Source organism: Mesocricetus auratus, unplaced genomic scaffold (genome assembly GCF_017639785.1).
Source record: "Mesocricetus auratus isolate SY011 unplaced genomic scaffold, BCM_Maur_2.0 Super-Scaffold_100003, whole genome shotgun sequence".
In the NCBI taxonomy this organism is placed as follows: domain Eukaryota; kingdom Metazoa; phylum Chordata; class Mammalia; order Rodentia; family Cricetidae; genus Mesocricetus; species Mesocricetus auratus.
Genome location: NW_024429188.1, coordinates 6,186,167 through 6,211,634, shown reverse-complemented (window position 1 = coordinate 6,211,634; position 25,468 = coordinate 6,186,167). Strand labels below are relative to the sequence as shown.

The 25,468-nt window shown below is 42.1% G+C and overlaps 1 protein-coding gene and 1 long non-coding RNA gene across 4 annotated transcripts in view; one reads left to right on the top strand and one right to left on the bottom strand.

The window, feature by feature from the left end:
* Window positions 1-557: 557 nt before the first annotated feature.
* On the bottom strand, window positions 558-23,611 carry Alas2 (5'-aminolevulinate synthase 2). Of its 2 annotated transcripts, none has more exons than XM_005086624.4 (11): window positions 23,526-23,611; window positions 18,337-18,532; window positions 17,041-17,163; window positions 16,034-16,144; window positions 12,366-12,588; window positions 11,413-11,597; window positions 8,604-8,783; window positions 6,436-6,600; window positions 5,066-5,334; window positions 4,416-4,578; window positions 558-844 (listed from the first exon to the last, which is right to left on the bottom strand). In XM_005086624.4, exons 2-11 carry the CDS (start codon window positions 18,515-18,517, stop codon window positions 681-683), a joined length of 1,764 nt encoding a protein of 587 aa, XP_005086681.1. In that variant the 5' UTR covers window positions 18,518-18,532; window positions 23,526-23,611; the 3' UTR covers window positions 558-680. The 2 variants fall into 2 exon arrangements, with proteins under 2 accessions (XP_005086681.1, XP_040599923.1); XM_040743989.1 differs by lacking the exon at window positions 23,526-23,611 and adding an exon at window positions 20,773-20,836.
* The window catches only part of LOC110339377, a 40,701-nt gene continuing 34,356 nt past the window's right edge, over window positions 19,124-25,468 (top strand). For both annotated transcript variants that reach the window (XR_002381509.2, XR_002381508.2), the window contains exon 1: window positions 19,124-19,438. This is a non-coding gene — a long non-coding RNA (uncharacterized LOC110339377). The remainder of the gene's footprint in view (window positions 19,439-25,468) is intronic.

Sequence of the window (25,468 nt, the reverse complement as noted above, 5' to 3'; positions counted from 1 at the left end):
GTGTTTCAGCACTCAGAGGTACAGGGCAGAAGACACCATAACTCTCAGGCAAGGTGACCACCTCAGCCAGTAGAGTTATTAGCTTCCTGTTGGAAACCGTGTATGAAGACATTGTGTACTATAGCTAAGCCAAAGGCTTGTAAACCCTGTAACATGCTATTGGAAGAAAGGATAGTAGATCAAGAAAGACATTCGTTCCTTGTTCTGGAAGATGTCATGGTTTGGGAAAGCCATCATTCCCAAAGAACTGTATCTTTAGTTGAGACCTGCTCTGTGTTCTGACATCAGAGTCTACCTGGAGCTCAGCTCTCAAGGTATACCAGTGAAGAGGAGAGTTCTGTATTTTTGTTGAAACCACTGAGAAAGACTCTTCAAGTCGACTAAAGGGTTTAGCTCTTGGTGCAGCTTCCAAGACAATTTAGGGGCATTTCTTTCCTCTTCCTGAATGTGGCTTTCCCTGTCAGTAAAATAGAGTTGTCAGACTAACAAGAAATCTGTGGTTTCCTTGTGGGGCTGGGACTTGTCTGAATGAGTCCGTATAGTACAGTTGCTACAAATGCTTCAGATTGCTCTTTATTTTCAGAATCACATCAGCTAGAAACACACAACAAAGCAGAGCAGGAAGAAGCCCAGCCCCAAAAGGAGAGCAGGTGGAGTGGGCATCCAAGGCGGCTGGGTTCTTAAGCATAGGTGGTAACATATTGGGGCCCCATGTTCCCAAAGTAGGATCTCTCCCACTCACTCATAAGCTCAAAATGGACAGGACGATGACAGAAATTGCATGCAGCCACAGACACATCCTGGAGGGGCAGCCCCACTTCAGTCCAGGCTAGCAGCAGCTTCTCTGAAAAGGGATAATAGAAGAGAGAAAGAATTAGTTAGATTGGTCTGCTAAAACCCTTGTTGCTACAAATGCAATAGGAACTTGACTCTCTCAATACTTTGAGGAACCATGGGTCCAGAAATAGATTTCTTTGCTTCAGTGTGATCCAGGAATGCTACCGTTTGTCTGTTGATGCTGAGATGTATAAAAGACAGGAAGTCATGCCTGTGACCGGATTTCAAACTATGCTGCACTAGCCTGTACCACTCCCTACATGAAGGACGTGTGTGAACCTAACAGAACCTCTCTGCTTTGAAAATCCTAACCTGGCTGGGCATTGGTGGTGCACGCCTTTAATCCCAGCATTCAGGAGGCAGGCAGATCTCTGTGAGTTCAAGACCAGTCTGGTCTACAAGAGCTAGTTCCAGGACAGCCTCCAAAACAACAGAGAAACCCTGTCTCAAAAAACCAAAAAAAAAAAAAAAAGAAAGAAAAGAAAAGAAAATCCTAAAACACTAAAAGTAATCATACTGTGATATCGGTGTTGCGAGACAGGGTAAAGGGCACATTCCTGGTGTGTGTAAGAACCCAGAGGAGGGAGTATGACCCAACTATGGAAGTTCTTCAGGTGTGTGGCTGGTCTCTGTTTTAAACCCTTATTTTGCCTATCCCTTGCTGGTACAATCTTGTTTTGTGTTCTTTAATACCATATATGCTGATGGTTCTGAAAATCTGATTTCCAGCTTTCCTAGAACGCTGCATCAGTTTCTGGACCTGCGTATTCAGTAGCATTTTTGCATCTCTGTTTGGCTGCCTGATAGTTATGTCTAACGTATCTAACAGTGTGGACACAACTGAACTATTTATATTTCTGCCTTCCTCCAAGCCTGTTCTGCTCACGTTTTCTGCCACTTACCTATATCATCTCTCCACACCCATCTTCTTGTTCCCCAAATATAAGAGGACTATTTCTGTCTTTGGGTATTTGTCTTGAACTGTTCTCTGGGATATCCATTAGGTATTTATCCACCTGTCACCATCAAATCTTTCTCCGATGTCACCTCAATGTTTTCTGCCCTTGCCATTTCAAACCTATGGCCCTCCTCCAAGCCAGTGCCTGCCTGCAGCACTTCTTGTCACCTTTTCTGCTTTATGTTTCCCCTTAACACTTTGAACTAGAATGCTCATTTAGTTACTTTTTAAAAAGTTAATCATCCCTTTCAACTAGAGTTAAGCTCTAGAAGGGAAGGGTTTTGTATTTTGTCTACTACTAGGTTCCTAGCACAGTGTCTAGTCCATGGTAAGTACACAATAGACATCTATTGAAGGGATAGTTAAGACTAGAAGATGAAGAGAAGTAAGCTATGGGATAATGGATGACTGAGTCAGCAAAGCACAGTAAGGGAACTTGAATTCATTGGACATAGCTAGAGAAATAAAATGCATGTGGCAGGGTGGGAAAGGACAGGACAGAGCACAAATAGCACCATATAGAAAGCACTGAATGTCATACTAAGGAGCTTCAGCTTTGTTCTGTAATCTAGGGGCCTCTACAAATTTTGGACTAAACATCCTTATCAGTATAAATGGTGTAGCAGGTACTTCCAACCTGTATTTATTTGTATATTATGTATATTTGGTATTGTCATGTTGCATATTAAAGTGTGATATATTTTATCAGCCTATGAGTCATCATGAGTACCTTACCTTAGAGGTCACTGTTCCAGAGGATAGAATATGGAGGTTTGGAAAATGCAACCACAGGTAATGAAGAGTTTTAGGAAATGGAGTAATATTTTTGGGTTTTAGAAAAATCCCAGAGAAGCAAGGAAATGAGGGGGGAAATATATTGATATAGTTTCAAGAAACAGCAACAGAACAAGGAAACTAGGTTTGAAAGAAGTTAAGATGCGCAGGATTTCAGGATGAATTGGCTGTGGGATTGAGCAGTGGGAGATGTCTCTCATGTATCTCTCCTGCAGAAGTGAGCACTTGGAGGCCTAAGCACTGAGAGCTCTGTGACTCAATCCCAGAGCTATAGAAGAGACTCAACAGAAAGGTCTAAGAGTCTGAATCATCCACTCATAGAAGCCTAGTAGCTGTGGCCACGGAAAGAAGTCAGAACCCTAGTGCCTATGTGACAATGGACCAGTAACTTTTTGTACTTCAATTTGTACATAATACAAAATGAAATTTATAAAGGCATCTCTATCCTGTGTACTAAGTCAGTTAATATATTTCAAACTGCTTGACACATGGTTAGTAATGGAGACTAGGTAGCTTATACTTTAGACAGAATGACTTGTCAGTACATGCCCTCTTTATCTATCTACATATTGCTGCTGGAATTCTTTGATTCTAAAATCTTGGTACTATATCCCCATGTTCAATGTGGACCACAAAGACTTGCTCACCTAGAAATCCTTTCTCATCTGCACTCCATAGCTCATCATATTAGATCAGTCTAGATCTGTTTCCTCTGCCATTGATTTTCTACATAAATTTAATCCAAGAGACCTAGAATGAGCAACTGCCATGTGCCAGGTTCTATGCTAAAAAATATACCCTGCCAACATACATACAAGTGACTTTATATACACTCAGCAGATTATATTTAGGAATGTATGTACATACAGATACATATATGTGTTCAGTAACCATCTGATGAAAAAGGAGGCCATGAATTTGAAGGAGAGTGAGGAGGTACATATGGGAGGGTGTTCAGGGAGGAAATGGAAAGGAGAAATGTTGTAATTAAATTACAGTCTCAAAAATACACCCAAAAGAAATACAGTGAACATTGGGTAAATACACCAAATTGTCATCTTTCAGGGTAAAATTCAAACTACTCCGCTGAGCTCAACTGGCCTCTAAACCTAGTCCTTGTTTATATTGTCCCTGTAGCTCATAGATCAATCTCCCCCATCCTACTAACCACTATTCCAGCAATTTCTGTTCTTCATTGTTGCTTTTGAGATCTGGTCTCCTTAGTCCATATACACTGGCCTCAAACTAGCTGTGTAGCCAAGACTGACTTTGAACTTCTGATGTCCCTGCTTCCAACTCCCAAGTCCTGGGGTTTGGAGCATGTGCAAGCAAGCTCAGCTGTTATTGATCTTCACATGTAGTGCCTCCTCACCTTCTTCCTGTCTTTCTTTGTGTTCCTTAATCCTCTCAGAATACCTCTTATCAACCCTTTTCTCTTGGTCTAAACCCACTTACCTAGTAAGGTTCAGCTCAGAGGTCTCTTCCCTCTAGGAAACCTATCTTGAATCCTGAAGGTTAGATTAGTATCCCCCTCTCTGCTCCTACAACTACCCCAGGCACTATCTTTCTTAATCGTTGATCTCACCTGATATCATTGTTTGTATCTGCTATTGTTTGTGTCTCTATGATCTTCCCAGCCAAACTAGAGCCCAGTGAATATGTGCTGTTTCCCATTCATTTGTGACCCTGGTGTGGAGCCACTACACAATGAATGCTTCTAGAAATGTTTGTTGAATCAAATGGAATCTAGTCGTAGTCTCTCAGCTTCTTTGGATCGTGAGGCTTAAGGGGAAGGAACATGTAGACACCCATGCTGAGAACTCACCCACAAAGTTTTCCATCATCTGAGGGCTGTGGTGGGGGGAGGGTGCCAAGCGCAGCAGCTCCTCACCCCGTGGCACGGTTGGGTAGTTGATGGCCTGCACATAGATGCTGTGTTTGGAGAGCAGGAGGTCACAGATCTTGCTGTTGAGTGCTGCATCACCGACCTGGGCTCAAAAGAAAGCCTCTCAGTACTTCTCACTCTGGAACTAACATTGTACACTAGCTCTGTTAAGGAGGTGGAGGGAACCAGATCAAGGAACACCACTGAATTTAGGGACAGATTGTTTTTCATAAAAGACTTAGGCAGTGACAGCTCCAGACTATCTATCAAGGGGAACTCTGAGCCAGCAATGAGATTTGAAAGAGGGCTAGAGCTGGTATCTTGTCTTGATACTATTTGTGCAACAAACACATTGGTTAAATTGGAGTGGTTGGAAAGCCAGGGCACCTCTGGGTTGCTGTCACTAGGTTGATGATTGATGAAAAAAGACAGATTAATCTATAATGGCTAATATTGCAAAACAGGGACCAAAAGGGACACTAAGCCTGTGTTTGGGGGATGGGTCATAAGAAAGCAAAGTGTTGATTGAAGGGTCAGGAAGTAGTTTACTGGAAATAGGGGGAAGACAGGGGTCATGATGGAGTTCTCACCCTGATGGGGATGATGTGGCTGGGGCAGGGGATGACAGGAAAGCCCCTATCCATTAGTAGCTGGCGCATATGCTTGACATTGCGCTGGTGTGCCCGCCTCAGGGCTTGTCCCTCCTCTCCCTTAAGAAGACGCACAGATTCTAGAGCTCCAGAGAGCACCATGGGAGGCAGGGAAGTGGTGAAGATGAAGCCTGCAGCATAGGAGCGCACCATGTCCACCAAGTCCCGAGTGCTGGCAATATAGCCACCAACGCAACCAAAGGCCTTGCCTGCAAACAAGAATACAAGTTATGCACAGACCTGGTGATCAGTTCCCCAGAGGGACAGGATAATACCCCAGGTAACACAGGCAGGTGCACCAGAAGCTGGGCCGAGCTACCTTCCCAGTCCTCTGCACATCTTTCCTGTGCATGTCCGAGTTGATAGTTATGTGGTTCTGAGATAGGACTGCCACATACTGGTGGCACATATGTGGTGACTAGATAGGTCAGAGCAGGGTGGGGACCTCTAGTTGATTACGACCTGGAGAATAACTAAGATGAGACTTGGGGCTGGTGTTGGGAGGGAAACCGTTTTCTTCTTCTAGTTGAATCCAGCTGTCTGGTGCAGTTTAGGAGCCTTTTAGAAAAACTTTCCCAGACATTCTCAGTGACTCTGCACTGGGATGAGAAAGAGATGATTTGGTAGGACAAAAGCCTAGGGTTATAAATTCTTTCCAAATAACTCCTATAGTTAGCTGTACACATGAAGAAGAAATAGGTCTGGCTGGGGCCGCTTCTCTGGATTGCATATAAGGGAGGCCCAGAGCGTTTCTTCTTTTATGTCCACTTGACATAAGCAAAAGTCATCTGAGACGAGGGAACCTCAGTTGCGAAAATGCCTCCATAAGACTGGCCTATAGGCAAGCCTGTGAGGCATTTTCTTAATTAGTGATGGATGTGGGAGAGACCAGCCCATTGTGGGTAATACCCCCCTGGATTAGTGGTCCAGGGTTCTATAAGAAAGTAGGCTGTCAACTTGATATGGCAGACTTTGTTGACTCCCCGTGGGAGTCCTCACCCTCTCTGAGGAGTGGATGAGGGGGTAGGGTGGAGGGAAGACAGGGGGAGCTAGAGGAGGGGATAGAGATAGAACTGAGATTGGTATGTAAAATTTTTTAAAAGTGGTTAAAAAAGCAAGCAGCCTAAGCAATCCATGAGGAGCAAGCCAGTAAGCAACACCCCTCCATGGCCTCAGCACCCTCCATGGCCTCTGCATGAACTCCTGCCTTCAGGTTTATACCTGGTTTGAGTTTCTGCTTTGGATTCCCTCTTCCTGCCTTGGCTTCTCTCAATGAACTGTGATAGTAATAGTAACACTAAGTAACTCACCAAGAGTTCCAGAGATGATGTCCAGCTTGTGCATAATTCCGTCACGCTCCCCAATCCCTGCACCCCGGGTTCCATACAGTCCTACAGCATGGACTTCATCCACGAAGGTCAGGGCCCCATACTGGTGGGCCACATCACACAATTCTTCCAGAGGACAGATGGCACCTGAGAAAAGCCCAGCGAAAGGAGTAGGAAATCATAACACTTCCCCAGCTCCATTTCCTATATGAAATTTTCTCCTCATTTAAGATTACTTTGACATAGAAATACAAAACATAAGGACAACCAACAATAGGAGATAGAACTTGAGATAAGATGGTTTGATGGTTCTAGTATCATTTCTGAAGCAGAAATCCACATCTAGAATTGACAGTTCATTTGCAAGTGTGACTAGTGTAATTGCAGCCCATAATTTCCTCTAGGAAAATTTGAATAGTTTTTCCATGGTAAAAATAATGCATGTGTGCTGGTTTTACATTCCTTATGATTGTAGAAATATGCTGCCGGACATGACAGTGAGTACCTTATGTGTGTCAATTCATTTAGTGTTCAGGGATAATATGTTATTACCAGCATTTTGCAAATCAGCTAAGTGCAACTCAAATGAATTTTAAAAACGCACACTAGGAGCTAGGGAAATGGCTGAGCAGGTGACAGTGCCCGCTGCACAGCCTGGTGATCTGATAGATTTCCAGAACCAAGATGGAAGGAGTGAACCAATTTCACAGAGTTGCCCTCTGACCTCCACATGTGTGCTCTGTCATGGGCACCCACATAGACATCATATACAATAATAAATACATATTTTAAAAACTTGCTCAAGCTAATAGTTATGCTAGTATTCGAACACGGACAGTGTGTGATGGCATGATGTTTATGGTGCTTGCGGTTATATAAATTAGGGAATACTAAGGATTCTTGTTTCACTTGGAAAAGTGACACCTTGATGTGAAATGAGGACCTCTTCCCTTAAGTAAATCCAGAAGCAGTACACAGAACCAGCAATAGATAGCTCTGGGCATTATTGCAGTTGCTACAAGAAAGGAGGTGGGAGAATAAAGTCATTGATTTCTGTTAAAGTATAATCAGTGGAATGACTTCCATCACCTATAATTCTGCAATCAGTCATTTTACCCTAAAAAAAAAAAAACCGAGGCTCACAGGGTTTGAAAATTCCCCAATTTCACACAGAGAATATGTATCAAAGGTGGGATTTAAATCCAAATCTGTCTGACTTGAAAATCTGTTTTGACTCTAGTGTTTCATGGAGTCCTAGGCAAGAGTTTGTGTAAACTTTGCCACTGTAGAGAGCAGACACTGCTATCATTCCTTATGGAACGAGTGGCATGCAGGGAAATCGAGTTATTTGACCTAGTAAGAAAATAATTGTTCTTCCACCCATTTGATGAGGCACTAAAACAAACTTTGATGCTCTTTGTGGACTTTAGCTTCTTTTGTATAAGGATGTAATAGCTTGTACAAATCCTCCCACAAGAAAACCCACAGAATCAACTCATCTGGCTCATAGGCGCTCACAGAGACTGGGCCGACAATCATGGAGCCTGCATGGGACTGACGTAGGACTTCTACATGAATGTGACAGTTGTGTAGCTTGGTCTCCTTATAGGACTCCTAGCAGTGAGATCAGTGGTTGTCTCTGACTCGTTTGCTGGATTTTGGGACCCTATTCCTCATACTGGCTCGCCTTGCCCAGCCTTAATGCATTGGGAGATGCTTAGTCTTACTGCAACTTAATACGCCATGTTTTGTTGATACGAATAGGAGACCTGCCCCTTTGTGAACAGATACAGAGGAGGAATAGATTGGGGGCGGGGGACAGAGGGGAGGTAGGTAGGAGGAAAGGAGGGGAGGAAACTGTGGTTGGGTTGTAAAGTAAATAAATGTAATTAATAAAAAAGAATGTAATAGCTTCCTCTCCTTTGGCATTTACTACCTGTGTGACCTGTGACTCCACTTGCTCATGTCTGTTTCCTCATGCAACAACAACAATGATAATAGAACCTACTATCCCGATGATTTAGTGAGTTAATACATGTAAACTATGAATAACTGCATAGCATACTACACACCATATGTTAGTTGTTATTATCATGTTTTTGTGAGATACTGATACTAGTAAACATGCACTCAGACACACGCATACATACCATCCATAGAGTGCACAGTCTCAAAGGCCACAATTTTGGGTGTCTTGGGATTAGACTTCTCAAGAAGTTTCTTCAGATGGTCTGGGTCATTATGCCTGAAGACAAATTTGGCCACACCACTGTTGCGGATACCTTGGATCATGGACGCATGATTGCCTGCGTCTGAGTAGATCTCGCACCCTGAGGAAACAGATGTGTAATTGCTAAGCTTCTGTCTCACTCCTCCCACTCCACAGTCCAGGTGTGGCGTGGCAGGAGAAGAACGACCAAGCCCTTTCCCCTCTGATGACTTGCTCTCCTTCCTCCTTTGGAAACCTTTGTGACACACCTCTTCCTCCCTTGGCACAACTCCCCTGCCCAGGAACTCTTATATTCCTCCTTCCAAGGACGCCAAGCCGTGACCTCTTGACCGTCTTGAAGGGAAAGAAAATTAAATTTCCCAGGAACCTTGAGTTTCCCAATGACAGGGTGTAGCTTTATTCTCCTTGACACTTGGAAAATCAAAACTTGGTAAAGAATTCGTGGAGAAAGTTTATAGACTTCGACCAGTGCTACTAGATTCTCCCTGGTCTTCTTGGCACGTCACCTTTTCCAGGTAGCACCCTTTCGTTGATAATTACAAGGATGGATGCTTATCAGGTTTCACTGATGGAATCATATGATCACGGCAGTTCACAGCAAACAGAGCAGATAATGACCACTGCACTGCACAAGGAACAAGCTAAGCACCACAAAAGGGTTTTCTTTAGGACGTTAATGCAGAGATTCTTATAGGCTCTTTGGGGGAGGGCAGGGAGGTATGGATTATGGGAAAGGGACCTATCTATCTGTCCTATAGAACCTTTAGATTTCACAGACAATAAGGAACTTTGGTCTTTAATGAAATAAAGGTCAACTTCTATTTGATAAAAATGAATCATAGTTTCTTCCAGGACTTGGTTTGCCTAGATAGAAGTTTCTTGAGAACAAAGTCTAATCCCTTGTTCCCACTATAAGATACACAGAATGCTAAGGAAACATTTTTAAATGAGTGAATGTATAAACAAATCACTAATTTATAAATGAGGGAAAGAGTAAGAGAAGGATATCAAAGGTTGAGGTTTAAAAGATGTGTGTAATAGAATTCGGGTTTTTTGGTTGTTTTTTGTTTTGTTTTTTTTTGGGTTTTTTTTGTTTTTTTTTGTTTTTTTTTTGCTTGCTTGCTTGTTTTTGGAATCAGAGTCTCATTCTGTAACCCAGACTAGTTTGTAATCCACTATGTAGTCCTTTGGACTTAGCCTTCCAAGTACTATGATAAGAAATGTAGATCTGTGCCCATCCTAAGATTTGGTTTAGTTAGAAACCATGATGTAATTTACATTTGATCTTAGGGGCAACGGGGGCCATCAAAGAGTTTTAAACAGGGAAAGGACAAAGGTAGATTTAGGTAATAAAACATTGTTCTGAATTATGAAAAATAGATTGTAGGAGAAAGAACGAATCAAGAAAATGGTGTTGGTTAGACTAGAATGATGGTAGTAAAAATGAAAAAGTGCTGAATTGTATTGTGAGGAAGAGTAAAGAATTGATCAGAAAGAAACCCCTAAGATGTTGACTTTATTTAGGGGTTCTGAATGACCTTAGAATAAGTGTTCACAAAATAGGTTTGAAGTGTGCAGTGAAGTCACAGACAGCAAGTACAAAGACTTCTCATGCATTGTGCCTCTTACAGGCAGGAGAGAGTCTGACCAGTAGTAGCTACAGAGTGATGCAGGACTTGAGGCAAGAGACTTAAACATATTTAAATAGAGTGAGAGGCAAAAGATACAGAGGGGCAGAGAGACAGATGGATGGATGGATGGATGGATGGATGGATGGATGGATGGATGGATGGATGGATGGATGGATGGATGGGGCATGGGGGAAAAGACACACACAGTGGGAGGTGGGTTAGAACGAGAAGTTTCTGAGTATAATGGGCACCATTGGCAACGACTAGCCAACAAGAAAACGGGGCATGTCTTGTACTGTTACTGGAAGCAAAGAGTGAGAGGAAAAAGTGGGGATGCATGTAAATTGGTAGGTGTTTGTTGATAGTTGAGGATAATTCTGTCTGGGGTTGGGAGGTAAACACATCTTCTGAAAGGAGAGGGGAGAAGAGGATTTGGCAAAATTGTCCCAGAGACATGAAAAGCTCTGAGTAGAGTTAAAGAATGTGACATTTTAATAGCCTCCCTCTGAGCACTTACATGAGCTCAGGATTGACATAGATGTGGAACACTGTATCTATGAGACTGATGAAGGCATGTGAGGGGATGGCTGGAGAGTGGGAAAATGGGAAGGTGGGCTCTAGTACATAGTTGAAGGGATGCTTTTAGGCAAAAATGAAGAAATATATTTCATGATAAAGGGAAACAATGAAGACATGTTGATGAACAGATAGATTTGTCAATAAGTAAGGAAAAACTATCCAGTGGTTTATGTATTGTTTGTGTAAGACCTGGGTTATATGTTAAGAGTGAAGGATGGAGATAAAGCTTTTAGAGAAAACTATTTTTAAAAGTTTGTGGAGACAAAAGACTATATGTGCTAGAAATGATGAGTTTATGTTGTTCCTGTTCTGTGAGGTTAGGCACTGTTTCCTGGTGCTGACCCTCAACCTAGGTGTGCTAGGAGTGAAAGCAGAGGGTTGTAATCATCCACTGTTCATTATGCATGGTAGGTGAAAGGGAAGAACAGAAGCAAATGAACTCAAAAGAGGGGCAGCTAGTGAGGCTGGATGCACTATTGCAGGACATCAGCCTTGAGCAAATCTCAGCCTCGTGCTCACCTGGCAGAAGCTTGGCCAGTGTAAAGAGAGTAGAATCGTTGGCCACAAAACAGGAGGAGAAGAGCAGGGCTGAGTCCTTCCGGTGCAGTTCGGCCAGCTCCTGTTCAAGTTCCACATGAAACTTACTGGTACCTGAGATATTGCGAGTACCACCAGCTCCAGCTCCATGATTCTGCAGGGTCTCCCTGGCCCCAAGAAAACAAGACAAGGCGAAAACAAACACAAAACAAAACAAAACCTTGTTAGGCACTGAGAGAATATGAAACCCTTCTTTAACGTTTCCAGGCTCACTTAAGTGCTACTGTCTAAATGGTGCCCTTTGTGACCAAGTAGAGCAGTGGTTCTCAACCTTCTTAATGCCTTGACCCTTTAATGTAGTTCCTCATGTTGTGGTGACCCCCCTAACTAACCTTAAGATTATTTCTGTTGCTTCATAACTGTAATTTTGCTACTGTTAATAAATTGCAATGTAAATAATCTGATATGTAGGATGGTCATAGGCGAAGGCTATGAAAGGGTCACTCAAGCGTGAAAGCAGTCATGACCCACAGATTGAGAACCGCTGAAGTAGGGGAAAGAATAAGAAATGTTAAGATATAGCTTGAGTAGTCTGGAAAAGCTAAATTAAGTCTCTCTGTCTTTCTCTGTCTCTCTCTCTCTCTCTCTGTCTCTGTCTCTGTCTCTCTCTCTCTCACACACACACACACAGCACTCTATACTTTGTTTCTAGTTCATGGAATCAGGGATCCTTTCTTAGTTTCCTTATCATCCTGCACAGCAGACAAACAGTAGTTTAGAAAGTGTGATGTGTTAGCTGACTTAGTTTGTATCTGGAGAGTAGATATACTGGGGCAGGGAGCTTGTACAAAAGGAATGGTGGTAGAACCAAGGTGTCCCCTGCTAGATCTTTATATGTGCCCCACAGCTCATAGTATACACACTCTACTACTCACTGTATGGCCTGCAAGACACGAGGGTGCCTGCTTATGCCCAAATAGTCATTGCTACACCAGACAGAAACATCCTTTGAGGTCATAGATGCCTCAGAGAAGTGTTGGGCAAAGGGGTAGGCATCAGCCCAGCGATTCACAGTCTTGAACACACGGTAGGTGTGGTCTTGTTTCTTCTCCATGATCTTGTCTCTGAAAAATTGGTCATAACCAAAGGCCTGGCTTCCTGCATAAGTAGAAATAGAGATAAGAATAATTCAACTCAAATCTCTTCCTGACTAGTCTTTATTTTATTCATCTTGTTGATTTTGACTTTTGTAATTCTCTTCCCATGTATTAATTTATTTTTTCAACAAATGTCTTATTGGTTCTCATTAACTCTTCTTTTATTCTGTTATTTAATACAATATGTGTATTTGCCTGTGTGTGTACACATTCAAGTGTGTTTATGCCATAGTGCACATATGGAATTCAGAAAACAGCCAGAGACGTCAGTGTTTCTTTCCACTTTGTTTGAGACAGGATCTCTTGTTCACTACGGCATGCAGCAGGCTAGCTGGCCCTTCAGCTGCTGGGGATTTTCCTATCTCTGCATTCCATTAGAAGCATTCTGAGATTCTGGACACTTGTGCTGCATTTGACTTTCATGTGGGTTCTGGGTACTCACACTCAGGTTGTTTGCTTGCAAGTAAGCATTTTACACACTGAGCTGTCTTCCCAGCCCTGGTTCGCACCAACTCTCTATTTCATTCAATCATCCCTTTGCTTACTCACTCACTAACTCAATAATTCATTCACAGAGTTAGTCAGGCTTTCCATGTTTAGCATGGCCTCATCTTTCTTTCCAGATTTAGTGTGGAAGATGCCTTACAGGAGTTACTACTTCAGTCTCAGAGAAAGGAACATTGCTAGATCTAGTTTCTAATCATGTCTCTTCTCACTTGATAACTATGTGACTCTGAGCCAGCAAAGAATCCTCTTAAACACCAAACGCCCCCACAAATATTTCAATTGCTAAATGGACTAATGAACTGAATAGAAAACTCCCAAAAGAAAACTTCAAATGGACACTAAGTATTTTCCATCCTTAGCCACCAGGGAAATGCAGATTTAAACTGCATTTTTTTCTTTTTTTATTGGTTTCTCAGTAGCTATTGAGCCAGTTCTCTGGAACTAGGTCTTGTAGACCAGACTGGCCTCGAACTCACAGAGATCCACCTACCTCTGCCTCCCAAATGCTAGAATTAAAGGCGGGTGTCACCACTGCCTGGCTAAACTACTTTTTCAATTCCATCTCACATCAGTCAGAATGGCTATTGTCAGGAAAACAAATGACAACCAATTCGGGTGAGTATGTGGGGAAAGAGGTACTCTTATATACTAAGGGTGAGAAAGTAACTATAGCAGCTATGGAAATCAGTATGGAAGTTCCTCTGAAAAATAACAGGGATTAGAGAGATGACTCAGTAGCTCATGCTGCTTTTGTAGAGGACCCTACATCAAGTGTTCAGCAACCACATCAAGTGACTCTCAACTTCCTGTAACTCCAAGTCCAGCGAATTGGACATATCTGACTTCCAAGGCTATTATCACACATGTGTATGCATACACAAATGCATGCATGCATGATTGAAAAAATGATAAAAATAAAACTTCAAAAGAATCAATTAAAAATAGGACTACTATATGACTCATTCCTCCTGAACATGTACCCAAATGATTCTAAGTCAGCATACCACAGAGATACTTGTACATCCATGTCTATAACTGCACTGTGCATAGTTGTTAGCAAATAGAAACAGCCATCAACAAATGAGTGGCTAGTAAAGATGTGATACGTATAAAACAATGTAATTTTATACAGCTATAAAAATGAAATTATGACATTTGCTGGAAAATGGGTAGAGATGAAAATCATTATGTTAAATAATATAAGCTAAACAATATATATGTGGGACCTAAATTTAAAATTCTGTATATAGTATCTATGTTTGTACATGTGCATTTGTAGGTCAAAAACTAGAAAAGGGACCATAGTTAGAGGAAGAGATCTTAAGGAAAGTGGGAATTAGAGAAGGCAATGGAGTATATGTAATAGGAAAGCAAAAAGAGGGGGCTAACTAGTAAAGAAGGGGAACTAGACAGGGGAGGAACAAATGAGAATAAAATATAATAACACATTTGTATGGTGATCATGTGAAACCTATTACTTGGTATGCCAGCCAAAACAATTTTTAAAAAAAAATCTTTTTGAAAGAGTACTCTGTTTTTTTGTTTTAATATCCTCATATGTAGACTGGAGTGTAGAAATCTTTCCTTGCTGAGTTGTAGAATCCTATGACAACACTAATATTAGTATGTGGTAATAATGGTGTCATAATAATAATAGTGGTTGGAATTAAAATAGATATTATATTATTATAGCCAGCATTAATGAATGCCTAGTACGTGTAAAACCTACTTCCAGGAACCTTAAAGATGCTATTTAATTGATTTCTCACATCAACCCTATATGGAAAGTTCTATTAGAATCTGTATTTTACATTTGAAATAATGTAGGCATAAAAGATCAGCTAACTTGACCAATTAAGTGTTCATTAAGTAAGTGACACATTGATTTAAATAATGAAAAAGGTAAAACCACGAATTTTGTTTTGGTGTATTCAAATGGATGTAAAACTAGCATGCAGTCTAAGTGGAAGAATGCAAAATTAATAGAAACAACCTGAAGTATAGGTTCTTGATTAAAAGAATAATGATGTATCCACATTACAGACCACAATTCAGCTGTTAATAATCATTATGCAGCTCTGTGTTGATGACCATGAAATAAGTGATACGTGGTCACATTGCTATGTGAACAAAGCATCACAATAAACTCTGGAGGTAATAAGGTCATATTTCTTTTTTTTTTTTTTTTTTTTGGTTTTACCAGACAGGGTTTCTCTGTATTGTTTTGGAGGCTGTGGGTCCAGCCCAGCCTCGAACTCACAGAGATCCGCCTGCCTCTGCCTCCTGAGTGCTGGGATTAAAGGCGTGCGCCACCACCGCCCGACTAAGGTCATATTTCTGAAAAGCCACAAGTAGTATTAGGATAGTGGAAATTCTCTGTCTCTGTCTCTCTGTCTCTGTGTGTGTGTGTGTGTGTGTGTGTGTGTGTGTGTGTGTGTGTGTGTGTGTGTTTTGCCATAGGAAGGTGTGTCTGAGAGAAAAAACAGCAAAAAGTTAATGGTGGGATGGTAGGTGGTAATTTACTCTTTGTTTTCCTGTATCTCTTAAAAATAATTCCTTATTCCTATACTAGAAAAATGAAGCAAATTCTTTTATGAAAAATGGACAAAGGAGACGGAAAGGAAATCTGTGAAGGTGAGAAACTTTCAGGGAAATATGGAAAAGAAATAATGGAGGTAAGCTTATTTTTAATGAGTCCTCGTAACAATCTAGAATTACTTTAAGTACGATTTTATTTTCCCTTATAAACTATTGAGGTAAGTGTTTGAATGAAGTGACTTAGTTAGAAAAGCCAGCAACATCAACACTAAGGCATAATGTTAAAGTCTCTTTGGTTTAATAATCTTCCCATTTCCTAGCTTATCCTGTGTCACACACCCTTTCAGTAAGTAGCTCCTTCCCTGTTCCCAAGCCCTTTATTTCCATCTCAGCAAACTCACCTGTAATATTGTTCTGGATCAGGTGAGTAATTGCCCCTTCAATCTGTTCTGGGTCCTGGAAACTAGGGAATGGTTGGCTTGGGATGGTTGAATCCAAAGAACTCAGCAGGTCTGAGAGGGAATATGGAATTAATTGGCATGAAGAGAGAGAAAAAGATAGATTTTTGTTCTCTTTAGGTTCAGTGTGATGTATAGAAATGTAAGTTTAGAAAGTATAGAAGGCTCCTGGAGAATTCTTCTGCAAATTAAGCTTCCACTCATCTCCTCAAATAGCAACTCTCAAAATGTTGGAAAGCCTTCTTTAAGGTGACTCACACTTCCCACTGAGAGTTCCCTTTGCCTAGGTAACCAGGAAATGCACCCTAGACCCTGCACTTGAGAGATCGGTGCATTTTAGTCTTCTTTTCTGAACATCATTAAATTTCAGTCTTTAACACTTTTGTTCTTAGTGATAGCCCTAATTGGCCTATGAAGGATGTCAATAGGGTGGCAATCCCTAAGTGTAATTGTCTTGGATGCTTGGCCAGTTGCCCTTGAACTATGTACGCTTTATAAAGTGTGACTTGGTGAAAACAAAGCTTTATTTGAATTTGTTTTAAGAAAATTGAAATTCAAAGTACTTTTTGGGTAATGAAGACTAATTAATGGACTGTGTTGTGTGAAAACTAAAGGATTTAGCTATTCTCCAGCCCCTTTCCTTCATACAAACCCAGACTCTCGTAATGTGGTCTTGCTAAAATTGGGATCCCCCCCCCTTTGGATTCCATTTAGCTGTCTGGGAGAGAGGAGGGCACATTTTAGACTGACAGCTAAGTGTTTCTGGAGTTTGTGTATGTGCTGAGGAGGGTGCACTTCAGTGCACAGTCTAATCAACTACCTGTTAGGGCTCCGACTGCCCACCGTAGAATGTATACTAGCTTCCCTTGGATTTGCTTAGCTCAAGAGTGTAATACAGTGGGCTCAATCATTAGGAATGGAGGTTGGGTAGTGTGGAGGTTGACTCCAACCTGTCTTGAAAGTCTTTACATCCTCTTGGACTTCTGGAGCTGCCTTCTGCACAATCTTGCTCTTCCCATCTTGGAGTTCTGACATCATGAAAGGACAATGGCTCTTGGCCCAAGATGGAGAGTCTACACAAAGGTAAGAGAGTAATGGGAGGTTCATTCTTCACTATACGTTCTATTCAGCAATGCTTACTGAGACTTACTGTATCCCAGAGTCCTGTCACCGACTATGATAGAAACGAGGAGTTAAATGAATCTGGTTTTACTGCTGGCAGAGTTTCTAAGCAGGGAGAAGTGGCACACACCAACAGCACCTTGGGAACAGTGAGAGAAAGGACAGGACAAATGAAGTCTAGAAGATAGAAGGGATGGGACGAAGAGTTGGTACTGGATAGGCTAGAGGTCTAGGCCAGCTTTGCAGAAGCAGTAATGCCCCAGTACAGTGTTGAATGAGAAGCATGAGAAGAGAGTATAGGAGAAGGTCATATGTCAAATGCATATGCAAGGAATTATAGGACGAGAAAATTGATTTGAGCAATTTCAACCTCTTTCAGCATGGATGGAAGAAGGATAGTGTGTGAAGAACATGGAAATAAGCATCTATAGCAGTGGTTCTCAACCGGTGGGTTGCAACCCTTTGGGGGTCAAATGACCTTTTCTCAGGGATGGCATATCTGATATTCTGCATATGAGATATTATTTACATTACAATTCATTGGTCCTTTGTGGGACTCCTAACAGTGGGAACAGGGGCTGTCTCTAACGCTTTTGTTGGTTATTGGAACCTTAATCATGCTGGGTTGCCTTGCCCAGCCTTAATACAAGGGGAGGTGCTTAGTCCTATTGCAACTTGATATGCTATGTTTTATTGAACTCTTGGGAGACCTGCCCTTTCCTAAACAGTAACAGAGGAGTGGATTGGGGGTGGAAACAGAGGAGTGGGGGAGTGCCTTGGAGGAGAGGAGGAAGGGGAAACTGTGGCTGGGGTGTAAAATAAATAAATAAATTTGTTAATAAAAACTAATTACAACTGCAGCGAAATTATAGTTATGAAGTAGCAATAAAGATAATTTTATGGTTGGGGGTCACCACAACCTGAGGACCTATGTTAAAGGGTCACAGCATTAGGAAGGTTGAGAACTCCTGCTCTAAAAAGATCCTGGCAGAAAACATAGCCTGGGTATATTTTTTTTTAGGCCTTGACATTTTCATACTGACTCTCCAAGCTATGAAGTGATGATAGTCAGACTTGGAACCTTGGTTTTATGACAGTCCCTTTTGTCAATAGCCTCTTCTTACCTCCTCCAGCCTTTGTTGCCTTAAGGTGGATTTGAGAACAGGTTGGTCCATGGGTGGCCAGGATGGGACAGCGTCCAATACCAAATAGGAACTGGTAAGTCTTGGCCACTTTGCCTACGAGGCCTGTGGGGCCCCGAGAGAGCACTGGGCAGGACCGTAGCAACACAGCTGCTGCCACCATCTTGAGCCCAAAGTCCTGTAGAAATTGTGGAAGAGAAGAAAGTCCATCATGAGGGTCTGGCCAAAAGCCAAATAAGTCATGTCAGTGTTCAATTCTTTTCCTTTAGTTTCCCACTCAAAATTTGTTGCCTTCCTCAGATATCATCTTGTTATCCTTCTCAGGAAGGCCTCCTGGTGTTAAAATGTGAGGGAGAAAGGAGAAACACCACTAGATAAAGGGGCAAGGGGGAGATTTCTAAATCGAGGCCAGAAAACCTGGGTTCTGGCTCATTCTGACACCAGCTGCTCAGTGATTGTGAGGATCATGGAAATGCCTTTGTGAATGGCAGAATGACATCTGATAATCAACACCTGAGGCCACTACCTTCCTAAAACTATTATCCTCAGCTGGGTGTGATGAGACACTCCTTTAATCCCAGCACTTGGGAGGCAGAGTCAGGTGGATCTCTGGGAGTTTGGGGCCTACCTGGTCTACAAAGTGGGTTCCAGGACAGCCAAGGCTACACAAAAAAATCCTGTCTCAAAAAAACAAAACAAGCTGGGTGGTGGTGGTGCACACCTTTAATCCCAGCAATTGGGAGGCAGAGAAAGGTGTATCTCTGTAAATTCGAGTCCTGTCCTGTCTACTGAGTGAGTTCCAGGACAGCCTTCAAAGCTATACAGATACCCTGTCTCGGGAAAAAAGAAAAGAAAAGAAAGAAAACAAGCAAAAGACTATTATCCTCAACCACATGAAAATTTGACCTGCTAATGCAAACAGATCCCATTCACCAGAACTCCTGAGGATGGATAGTCCTGATGTTTCCTGAGAATGCTCTGCCAGCAAGGGAAAAGGAGCTGGAAGTCAGCTGGCTGTCAGCTTAAGGAGATCCAGGCAACAAGAAAAGGGTAGACATGCACCCTACAGACTGTGTACCACCAGGTTGGTATTTTGATATGTTTGGATTTTCTCCCGACTTTTGGTTAAACACAGATAAGGGCAGAGGTGAAAATAAAACCCAAGAAGGCTGATAGACATAATCTGTGTGGATCAGTGAAGAAGACAGAGGTCAAGGGAGAGAAAAGATAGAAAAATCAATAGACAAAGACAATGAAAATGACATATAACTGTCAGTGAGTATTGGCTGAATTTTGGAGAAAGTTAATGAATAACTATGATCTTCATTAGAGAGAGGGGGAAGTGTGTGGGGGTGATCAAATAATCAAGACAACTTCAGAAAGATAAAAGAAAGAAAACAGAAGTGTGGAGCAGGAAAACCAGAAACTGAGAATGAGAAAGACTTCAAAGGGAAACAAGGAAGTGATAAAAGCAGCCATGGAGAGGAAGACTTGATTCTGAAAACCAAGACAACAGTATAATGGGAAATGTAGAAAATAGGGAAAGATAATAAGGCGAGAGAAAGAGAAGCGGGGATAGACTAGTAGGGACAAACAGAAGGACACGATAAGGACGTCAGTTAGCTTTGAGTAATACATAAAAACTGAAAATTAAGCAGGAGAGAAAAGAATCCCGCAAGAGCAGAGTGGGACACCAAGATGAATGGGGAGAGTTAGACAATAAAGACTTGGGGAAAGGGACCGCGGCTCTACTAGGGATGGTAAGAAAGAAACTGAATGAAAAAGAGAATGTTTTTAAATCAAAAGATCAAGAGACAGCTATAGGTGCAAACGAGATGACTCAGTGGTTAAGAGTAAGTTCTGGTTTTCCAAGTTTGATTCCCCAGTACTCATGCTGTGTGGCTCACAACTGCCTGCCACTCCAGCTCCAGGAAAGCTGATGCCTCTGGTTTCCACAGGTCTGGCACACGCATACACATACCCATGTGCAGAACCACACGCATACACATAATTTAAAATAATGAATCTATATATAAAAAGGGAACAGGTGGGTGTAGGGGAGGAGGAAGCCTATAAGGAGGTAAGATTGAGAAATACCAAAATGAAAGACAGAGAGAACAAGAGTGAGAAACAGATTGGAAAAACTGGCCAGTTGTAGGGCCAGAGTCGAAGGGTGGACAAGAACAGCACAGTAGGAAAGAGATGAGGGAAAGGGCAATACCGAAGCCCCACCTCTACCAAGAAAGCTACTGAGTGAATCTAACAGCACCCTCAGGGTATAAGGCTAAACTGCTTGAGGGACAAGGGGTAGGAGGAACTCACGGGCCTGTCCCCTTGGTAACTTCTTTCATCTCTCTAATTGGCCTGTCCCCTTGGCAACTTCTTTCATCTCCCTAATTTCACAGAGCAAGCACCCACCTCTCACTTCACACAGCAGTCGTCACAGCAGCCTGAGTTAGTTTGTGGGCCTGAGTATATGGGCCCTGTGATGGCAAAAGCAGAAAGCTGATTAGAAGAATTAAGTGAAAAGGCAAAAACAAAACAAAAAACATGTGAACCCTTCAGCATAAAAAGTTCAACTTTCTAGTTTAAATTCTGGCTTCCTAGCTCCTTTGCTCAATGTTTTTTGGCAGGCTACTTTCTCCTTTCTGGGTCTTGGCTTTGACGTGTTGTCAAATGGGAGGTAATTATGCCTTCATCACACGGTAGGCCATTGATTGGGTCCAGTGGCCTACCTCATATCTGGAAATGAGAGTCTTGCTTCTGACTGCCTGCCCATGAGGGCCAAAGCACTCAAGGCTGAGCCTGCAGACCATAGATAAAGCCCCCAGAGTTTATCGCCTCTGGGGTCTGGCCACTCCCTAAGATGAACCCAGGGTGTGGGAGAGAAGAAGAACCCCTTCCTGGAATCACACCTGAGCATCTGGCCAAGGCTGGCTCTGGCAATCTGTAGTGAGTCAAGATGGCTGGCCCAGGTCCTTGCAAGTTCCTACAAACTCCTCTGACATCAACACTGACAACGGCAACGGCAATGGTAACAACATTGAAGTATGTAGTGAGAAAGAAAGCCCTTGAGATTAGAGGCAAAATACAGTCCTGCCCTGAAATGATGGTGGATTAAGGCCTGTTTCCCATGTATAAAAACTGAAAAGGTCAAGTATGCTCATCAGCTCTATGGAACTATTGGCCATAATTTACTGAGGTTCCTGGGGAAAAAAGGGACTACTTCTTGACATGGATTGAATTCTTGAGTTATTTTAAAGCTTCAATTACAACTTCTCTTGGCTTACCCTGATCTTCCTGAACATCATTATGACCGTCTGTGTGCACTGCAGAACACACAAATATGAGAAGGGAATGACTGAAATTGAATGGAGGAAGCATTTCAAGCAATTGAGGGTATTAAGATCATAGACTCTTAGTTGTGAATCTTAACACACACAGGAAGCTGAGACAGGAAGATCCTGAATCCCATGCCAGCCTGGGCTGCCTAGTTCCAAGCCAGTCAGGACTCAGTAGCAGATCTTTTCTCAATAACAAAACATATACTCTGGAGCCAAGGAGTCACATCATAAATATATCAGAGTCACATCATGCTTATTTCAGGTCAAGTATGGAAAGCTGGAGATGATATTTTTGTCTGACGCTTATTACAACTTACTAAGTATAAACTTGGGTTCCCCCCACTTTCTGAACTGTAGTTTCTCCACAGACATTGAATTAGATAGGAAATTTCATAATTTCCCTTCTGGTTCTGATGTTCAAACATTAACAAATGCTCCACATATATTGACATATTCAGTTCCCAGGACAATGCTGTGAAACTGAGGCCCCAAAAGATCTAATGACTCATGCAGGTCACAGAACTGGTAAATGAAAGAAGGGTTTCAACTCAGGCTGTCTAGCTCAAGAGACCCCCCTCCCCAGCTTAGCTACTGTGGATCCACGCTCCACCCATTACATATTTTCTTAGCTGAGGGCTTGACTCTAGACACCAAGCTGCACTGCTAAACAAATACAGGTACAGGACCCTTTACTGTGTCTTTATCTTTTAGGACAAATGCTTTCCTCAGATGTTCGACAGTAGGATTTGAGGTACTATTGAACATTTATTATTTCATTCCACCATTTGATGGTTTCTACACCCCACTGCATAGAAAAGATTACCAGTAGTCTTAAAACAAAATCAAATTTATAATGATGACTTTTCAGGCCAAGTGGCATCATTACTCAAAGGTTTTTTTTCTACCTGTCTACAATTCTACAATTTTATGTCAGTTTGCAGTCCCATGACCATGGAGAAGCCAGAAGCCTCCCTTGCAGCTTCTCTTTCCCATCTGCCTGCTTTTAAGAATCATTAAGTCTGGAGGACCATCTGTTGCTTCTTCCAGGAAGCCTTGCCTCCCCTCCTGGTACCCTCTTTCCTACTGCTGGAATAGGAATGAGAAGAGAATAGAAACGGAAGAATTTTTTTTTTAGATCACAAAACCAAAACTAAGAGATCTGTGGAAATTGTGGACAGGCCCTTTTGCCAAAGGATGAATGACCTGCCTGGGGTCTCACAGTGAATCAAGACTGAGACAATGCAAATCTTTTGCCTTTCTGTACAAGGACTGCATTCCTCTTCCACCCTCTTCCCATCTCTGCTGACTATTCAACCTCTCAATTCCCCCCAACTTGCCTTACCATTTTTAACCACCCCCACCAAGCCCTCCAGTTTTTCTTTCCTAGATCTGACCCCCCACACCCAAGGCTCTGAAAACTTGAGCTCTGGTCTAGGCCAAACAGACAGAAAAGGGTCAAGTGGGAGGGGGTGGAGAATTTTGGAAGAAATGTTACAATGCCTTCTAGAGAAACAGGAGAGGAAGAGACAGAAAAGACAGAAACAGAAGGAGAGTAAGTTACAGAGTTGAGGAAGGGGACAGAAGGGGGCAGGGGTACAGAGAACAGTTCACTGAGGGAAAAGTAAGAGGAAGCATGAATGTCAGTGAGTAAGCAGAGTAAGATGAATGATGCTGAAACTAGTAAAAGAGGGAGAGGGGAAGAAAGGAAAGCCCCAAACAGGAGACACAGTTTTTGTGAAACTGTTGACTAGTCAGGTCTAGTCAACCAAAGGCAACATGCAGCAGTGGAGGGTGGGAGCCCAGAAAGAGGCTGAAAGCAGCTCTTACCTGTTGCCCTGCACTGAGGACGAACCAAAGACAGTGAGTGCTGTGGGCTTGGAGGCAGAGTTCACCCCTGCCTCTGGCTCAGCCCCACCCACCCCGCCTTCTGCCTTGGCCCTAAGGTGTCCCTGGCCTCTGCTAAAGATAAAAACCACAGTAGTCTCCTATTACTTTCTCGCTCCCCCTGTTCTCTTTCCCCTTTCTATTTTCTTCCTCTTCTCCTTCTGGGATGGTAAAATTAACTCATTTGATTTTGAGATCAGGCCATCCCTATAGAGCCAGGGCACCTTCAGCACAATCCCGCCTCTGACCAAAGTTCCCTCAACCATAAAGTGGGGCAGTAAAGGCCAGAAAGGCTAGTACAAGTATAGAGGGCCCTGAAGTCTGACCTAGAATACATGTGCTCTTAAGACTTCTAGTTGTCAATCTCCATGGGAAGCCGTGTCAATTCAAAAGATGTTGTATCACTTCAATAAATGTAGGAACATTTGGCACAGTGCCTATTCTGAGAAATGAAAGCTAGTGTTGATGGACTGTTATTTCTCTGTACCTCATGGTGTTAATTGCTTTACATTGATTACCTAACCTCATAAGAACCTTAAGATAGAGGCACTGTAATCTCTGTGTTACAGATAAAGAAACTAAGGCTTGGGAGAGGGAGGAAAACCTACTGATAATTACCCAACTAGAAGTCCATAGCCCAGCTACAAACTCAGAATGTACAGTTAAAATTTTGAATTTCTCTGTGTTCTAGTTCCCAGTCCCTATACCTTTTAACTTTTTTTCTCTCATTTCTTATTCTCCATTCCTTTCTGAAACCTAGAGCAATGGGACTATGTTATAACTAGGTAATTTCATCTCTGTAGCAAGTTGTTATCATTAATATTACATCTTCATAATAATTTGGTCAACATATTATGTGCCATTTTCCTTTTTCCACATGGCCATATGCCAATAAACAATAGAAGTCTTTCCATATAACTCCACTGTTTAGTGGTGTTGCAATATTAAGGAATCCAAATTATAATTCATTTAAATACTCCCTCATTGATGGAAATTTAGAACAGTCCCAGGGATTTCCCCCCTCTACATTAGGAATAACATTGCAATAAATAAGTTTGACAATTTATGAAACTGTTCCTACCAAAAGAAAAGCCCTGGGCCTGTGAGATGGCTCAGCAGGTAAAAGTGCTTGCTGGGCAAGCCTGGCGACCTGAGTTCAATTCCTGGAAACCATGTAAAGTTGGAAGGAGAGAACCACTTCACAAAGTTTCCTATGACCTTCACATGTGTTCTGTAGTTCCCCCCCACACACACACACAAACAAAATAAATAAAAAAGGTAAATGATATCTGGTACAAAGGCATGAATAGATTTCAATTTTGATACAGTTAATTTGCCATACACATGTGGTGTAGTTCCCCACCAAGTGGTGAGAGAAAAACGAGAGGGACACGCACACGGGGCAGGGGAGTTAATTCACCAGTTCTGTAGTAAAATGCATAAATCATTTTTAGAATCATAGGCACTAAAAGTACCTATAATCTCTGTGATGCTTTCATTGGTTTTTCTTTAATTGTTAATGAGATTGTACACCTTTTCATACATTTCTTTCTTTTTTTTTTTTTTTTTTTTGGTTTTTCGAGACAGGGTTTCTCTGTATTGTTTTGGAGGCTATCTTGGAACTCGTTCTGGAAACCAGGCTGGCCTCGAACTCACAGAGATCCACCTACCTCTGCCTCCCGAGTGCTGGGATTAAAGGCGTGCGCCACCAATGCCCGGCTTCATACATTTCTTGATCATTTGCTTGTTCCTCATCTGATCCACTCAGTTTGCTTTTTGCCCATTTTTGGGATGAGTTGGCAGTATAAATGTATGTGTTCTGGAGTCAGATTTACTCACATTATTTTATGTTAATGTGGTTCAGTAACTCCTGATTCCTTGTCTGT